This window comes from Etheostoma cragini, chromosome 5 (assembly GCF_013103735.1).
Source record: "Etheostoma cragini isolate CJK2018 chromosome 5, CSU_Ecrag_1.0, whole genome shotgun sequence".
Taxonomy (NCBI): Eukaryota; Metazoa; Chordata; class Actinopteri; order Perciformes; family Percidae; genus Etheostoma; species Etheostoma cragini.
In genome coordinates this window covers 26,259,942-26,266,423 of record NC_048411.1, presented here as the reverse complement: position 1 = coordinate 26,266,423, position 6,482 = coordinate 26,259,942, and the positions used below count along the sequence as shown (strand labels likewise).

At 42.4% G+C, this 6,482-nt stretch overlaps 1 protein-coding gene across 1 annotated transcript in view; it reads left to right on the top strand.

Annotated features, from left to right (window-relative positions):
• Nucleotides 1-6,014, top strand: part of prdm8b (PR domain containing 8b) — a 6,741-nt gene extending 727 nt beyond the window's left edge. Inside the window, exons 2-4 of the mRNA XM_034872892.1 lie at nucleotides 2,382-2,606; nucleotides 3,290-3,521; nucleotides 4,094-6,014. Of these exons, the coding sequence (XP_034728783.1) occupies nucleotides 2,388-2,606; nucleotides 3,290-3,521; nucleotides 4,094-5,355 (1,713 nt within the window). The 5' untranslated portion in view covers nucleotides 2,382-2,387 and the 3' untranslated portion in view covers nucleotides 5,356-6,014. The remainder of the gene's footprint in view (nucleotides 1-2,381; nucleotides 2,607-3,289; nucleotides 3,522-4,093) is intronic.
• The last annotated feature ends 468 nt before the right edge of the window (nucleotides 6,015-6,482 follow it).

Sequence of the window (6,482 nt, the reverse complement as noted above, 5' to 3'; positions counted from 1 at the left end):
CCCCCCCCCCCCCCACCAATCTTTGCTCACCCCTTCCCCACCCGCAGTAGGTCTGAATGGGAGGGTGGCTGCTTTCCTCCAGTCTCTGGATGTGCAGACACTCAGCCCTTTATCTCTTCTCTCTCATTTGCGCCTGTGATACATATCGTTGTAGAATATTTTGTGCGCTCTGTTTCTGTTCCTCTGAACATTGAGGTGAAACAAATCATATAGAGACTTTGGAAAGGCTCTCCACTGCACCGTGCGCAAAATGTTGCACAGGGAAAATTTCGGTCGCTGTTGAGCCTCTTTTGAACCAGCGGGTTATTGAATCAGATTTCCCACTTTTTATTTGACAAATCAGAAGGAAAAATTAAAGCCAGGCGCAAACCCAGAGAGGGGCCAGGCATTTTCTCTGAGCGTGCAGCCACAAAACATTTTTTTATGAGTGCAATTATTAATATCAGCCTGAGTTGAATCTCTTTGATGCGTAAAAGGCCAAATTGCTTCCAGATTAAGCGCGAAACAAACTTTTGCTCCATCTGTGGATTTTATTTCCTTTTTCTATCCCGATTAACAGGTTTCTTTATACTGCACACGCTGTGTCACCGTGGAAGTTGCTTGAGTGGTTGGCAGTGATTTATTACATGTTATAAACTGTTAATAGGAGAATTAAACATCAAAATAAATCAAGCAGTGACTATAACACACATACAACCCGTGCCATTAGCCCAAAAAGCATCACTAAAGAGTTATGAATAATTATTTTGTGATCAATGGTAGAAATAATTTGTGCAACAATAATCATAGTGAAGACTGGAATATGATCATTATTTAAACATTTATGATTTTTTCCCTCACGGCTGGAGCAGAGCTTTCTGACGGCGTTAAAAACCATTAGATTATTATTTTTTCTTCTCCTCATTATCTTTTTTTTTTTTTTTTTTTTTTTAAATGTTACTCGACTGTCCATTGAGCCTCATTTACGGCTGCACACGCGCGTATCAGGTGCGCGTTTCCGCGCACAGTCTCTGCTGTCTGAGGGAGGAGAGCCGCAGCCGTCTGAACACACATTCAGAGGTTAGAAAAGAGAGAAAAGAAATAATTAACTGGTCGTGCTGCTTTAATTACAGTCTCAGAGGGGAACGTGGTGGATTATGGTAATGAGGCGGCATACGCTGCCGCTTGTAGAAAGGAGAGAAAGGTTGGCTGACATGAAATCACTGACTTTGACAGTCCACTTGAAACCCATTGGACATGCTCTCTCCATTGGACACGCACGGACCTCGGCACCTCGCACTTGGAGTTTTTTTTACATTCTTAATTATTTCTTCTTTTTTTTGTAAGGAAAAAAGATCGTGTATAGGCTAGTGATTCTATACGATTTTAGACAACTACAGTGTCACAACAACACTAAAAAGCCTTCCCGTTAAAGGAATATGAGCCTACATGTATATAATAAATGATAATAAACACAGAGGTTGTCGTAAAGCCATTGTTAAATCCCCCTTGAGACTTCACAAGTCATTTCATTATAATATAAGATTATTGGATTTTTTTTTCGTTTTGACTGCCGCCAATCATAACCCTCACAGCTGAATAGACAAGGGCAACTGTAGCCCGTAGAGGCCTGCTAATGCTACTATAAATAATAATATTAATACTTACGCTAATACTTTTATGATAGGCTATATTAAGCCTGCAGTAATGAAGACAGACAGGCACATTCTATCGTAATCCACCATCTAAAATAATCATTTATCCTAAATAGTTTTAATATATTTATCAAATATTTGGCACACTCCGAGATTATTATTATTTTTATTTTTATTATTAATAGTAATATTATAAAAACAACACCAATAAAAATAATGATGATATTGTGATTTTGGATTATTATCACTATGGTCTTTCATGATTGTAGCATATTTCCCTTCTTTTATGTAATTGACAACATTTGGAAAGCACATCATCAGGATGCTGAAGGTGATGCCGCCATGAAGTTATTACGGGGATTGAATAAATTACAAAGCTTTGCCAAAAAAAAAGAGAAAGAAAAAAAAGAAAAGATAGAAACGGCTCCCCCCCCCCCCCCCCCCCCCCCCCCCCCCCCCCCCCCCCCCCCCCCCCCCCCCCCCCCCCCCCCCCCCCCCCCCCCTCCCAAACGCCGCCCTTGACAGCTGGTTTAGCCAATCTGTCCAGGAAGAGATTTATTTCCTATCAGCAGGGACGGTGGAGGGAGAACCCACGAGACAGCTCGTTTAGCAGCTTCGGGTTGACATTTACGGTCTATATTCGGTTGATAAACATTTAGAAGAACCTAAGAACCGGGGTTGGTTGTCTACCGACGGCTCGCAGCTTTGATGTCCCACCTGATCTCATGATGTCTCTTGTCTCTGCAGAGTGAAATGGAGGAGTCCAGCTCTCAGAAGTTGGTGTGGGATGGGGACGCCAAAGCGGTCCAGCAGTGTCTCACGGATATTTTCACAAGCGTCTACACGACGTGTGACATCCCGGAAAACGCCATATTCGGGCCTTGTGTGTTGAGCCACACGTCGCTGTACGACAGCATCGCCTTCATCGCTCTGAAGTCCACCGACAAACGCACAGCACCTTATATCTTCAGGGTAAGGAGGTCTTTATTTGCAGCTAATTGTACTTTAATGCAAGCCCCAGCATTGATTTTTTTTTTAATAAACCCAGTATGTATTATTTTTTATGTTTTAATTTTGAAATACAAATTCTACCAGTGAGCATCTAAACAAGCCTGACATAATCTCTTTTATTAATTCTCTGTCTTGCTAAGCACCTCCAGATATAGCAAATCTGTTATTTATAGATCCAGGCCCTTGTCCTCTTAATGCATGGCTCAACTGGAGCAAGAAACTGAGATTTGAAAAAAAGAAATATTCCCATGCAAGAGCAGCAATAGTACACTACCATGTTAGTAGATTTGTGCAGTCTTATTTAAATAAAAAATCCATTCTACACTGCAACACAAAACAATCCCCACCAAGTCATTGAATCATTTATTGAGTCATGGAAATGTTCCTTTATTCAATATTTCTACAAAAAGTGAATAATCTGCCAATGAATTTAAGATCATTCTGTTCTATTAATTTCAGACATTTGCAACAGTTTGCCAGTAATTGAAATACATGATTATGGGTGATATTAAAGGTCCTCATTTGCAATTCTTTCATTTATTTTAATTGAAAAAATAAGATTTCAAGGCCCAGTATTTGTCTGAAAATGAATTTGAGTTGTTGCACTGATGTAATAACTCCATGGGTGTGTTTGTTTTGTTCAGGTGGACACCTCAGCGGCCAACAGCACTTCAGAGGGCTTGATGTGGCTGCGGTTGGTCCAGTCGGCCCGGGACAAGGAGGAGCAGAACCTGGAGGCCTACGTGAAGAACGGCCAGCTGCTGTACCGCTCGCTCCGCCGGATCGAGAAGGACGAGGAGCTGCTGGTCTGGTACGGCAAAGACCTCATCGACCTGCTGCTGCTCAGCTCCAGCAGAGCACCCACCAAGAGCAAAGGTGAGTCGACCGAAACCAGGTCCCCTTTTGACAGTGTTGGGGCCCGTGTTGACTCTCTGGGCTGTTAGCCATTGCTGTAAAAGCTACAGTTAATTACTCAAAAATGCCCCATTAATTACCCTAAAAAAAACTTTAACATGCATTGCATCATTGGAATTTTCTTAAATACAGCAGTAAATTACTGTATTATTTTGAAAATGTGGTAGGATACTGGTTTCATGCAATGCATCATGGGTCCACAAAACCAATACAGCTGTTAACCACATTATTTACAGTAAACAACCGTATGTATAGGCTGTTAGTCCTTGCTGTAAAATGCCAAGTTTAATACCTTAAAACCCATTTACAGTATAAACTGTTTCATGCAGTGCATCATGGAAATTGTCTTTTAAACTAGAATATTATTTGTTCTTCGTGGTCTTTAATTTCCCTCAACACTCGGTGATAATGTCTGACGTCAGTTTTACAAAGCTGATACTTTGTGCCTTATTATAAGACGCATCCCTTCCACAGGATAGCTTTAGGATAGTTTTTTTTGGGTCACAACTCATTTCCGTCTCTTTTCTTCCCAGGTTCGTCTCACTACTCATGTCCAGACTGCAGCCAGCGGTTCCAGTTTGAGTTTCCGTTCTTGGCCCATCTCCGGTTCCGTTGCACCAAAAGATTGCAGAGCATCACAGGTGTCGACGAGGAGCCGAGCAAAGACAGCACCACCGAGCAACCAAAAACAACCCCGACCAGGACCAGTCCAAAGCTTGGCCGTTCCGAGGGCTTCAGCAGCCCTCAGGATAGCAACAAACCCTCCACAGACTTTCATAACCTGGCCAGGGATCTAGAGAACAACCGGACCAGCCCGCCCAGCGACAAGGAGGCCGAGATCTGCAGCGAGAGCTCGGGGAAGAGGAAGTTCTCGGAAATAGAGGACAGGGAGCGCCGAGGGCCCAGTCTTCCACAATCCAAGTCTAAAGACGAGCTAGCAACGTCTGCACAGAACTACAGAGGGGCGTACGGCCTGGAGGAGAACCACAAGGCCTTCTCCCCGCCGGGCTCCACAGAACTTGGTCAGGGCAAGCGCAGCGCATTCACCGAGGTCAAGAAGTCTTCCCAGAACCTCAAACACCACAGCGGCAACAAAAACCTCCAGAGCTCCAACTCTGAAAACAAAGATGGCGGTCGTCCAAGCAGCAATCCATCAGAGAAGCACCTCAACATCAGGCAAGTGCTGACGGAGACCCAGCCACCCCAAACCTCACCCATGGGCAGCGCTTTCACTTCAGTTACCCAGCAAGGCGGCGGCAGCGGTGGAGAGAGGAAGAGCGCCTTCAGCCAGCCGTCTCGCTCCTCTTTCGCCCAGATCTCACCGCTGGTGATGCCGGCCAAGCTGCTGGACTGCCACCCAGCGGTGGGCGACACCATCTCCTCCAACAGACTCTACCAGGCCGACCACCTTGCCGCCAAACTGCAGGGCGCAGAACTGGGCGCCAATTGCCCCGTGCCAGGCGGCATGGCCAAACAGAACCCCTTTGTCTACGCCACTACCTTCTGGCCCAAGAACTCTGGGGCTATTCAGCTTCAGATGCCCTCGGCGCTCACCCTCCTGCCGCCCTCCTTCACCTCCCTCTGCCTGCCGGCGCAGAACTGGTGCGCCAAATGTAACGCCTCCTTCCGCATGACCTCAGACTTGGTTTACCACATGCGATCCCACCACAAAAAGGAGTACGCCATGGAGCCACTGGTCAAGCGGCGGCGCGAGGAGAAACTCAAGTGCCCCATTTGCAACGAGTCCTTTCGGGAGCGGCATCACCTGTCACGTCATATGACCTCCCACAACTGACTTTTAAAGACTAACAAGGGAGGGACTGTTTTCTATCACGGAGGGTCTGTGACCCTGCCTGGATTTAAGCAGTCCGACTGGAGAAAGGCCACCTAAAAATACAGAAACACCCCTTGCACTTGTTTTCACTTTGGACTATGATCTTCTAATTCCTGTTGGGTCTGTTTACTTTTCTCCCCTGTACAAAATGTCATGTCTTGGGTGTATGCAAAAGCATTTTGACTTCAGAAATTGATCTATGTGTGAAGCACTTAAACGTTTGAGAATAAGGGAAGATTTAAATATGTGTAAATGTACAGTAAGTTGTATTTTATATCATATAAATGCAAATATAGAGAAGAAATACAAATGTAGTCACAAGTGATGGTTTACAACGCAGCAAGTTTTATTCATGTCTACAATGAATATGGACACACATTGGGATATTATGTCAGACTATATTTCAGAGTGCATGTAATATTAAATGATATTAATTTCAGATGCAGTCTATACATTGCGATGTAAATAATTTGTTTTATTTGAAATACAAAAGTGTAATATTTTGTGTCAGTGGGGAATAGTTTACGTGTGTTTCTTCCTTTTGCGGAAATTTACTACTTGATAGTTTATCTAATCACGTTGAATGCATTGACAATAAAATAGCTTTATTTTCAACTGTGGCCTTCCTGTTTTTTTTTGTTTTGTTTTTTACTGATATATATATATGTATATATATATATATATATATATATATATATATATATATATATATATATATATATATATATATATATATATATATATATGTCTTGATGGTTGATATCATCAGCATTCATTTTACATTCATAAGACAAGATCAACATCACATTTGTATTTTTATAAAATGCACAAAGCCATTTTTAACTCTAATTTTATGTTATATGTTTTTATGTAAAAAAACAAAAACATTTCATATAGTGCCAACTTTCAATAGTAATACAATACAATATCCACAGTGTACATACAGCCTATATAAAATAAATACAGTAAAAAATAATATAGCCTATGAACTATAAATTAGTGGAATACAATAAATGTTTCAATGTGTATATTTTCTATAAAACATATATGAGCAAGTACAAGTACACTGGATGGCCCCATTTATTATT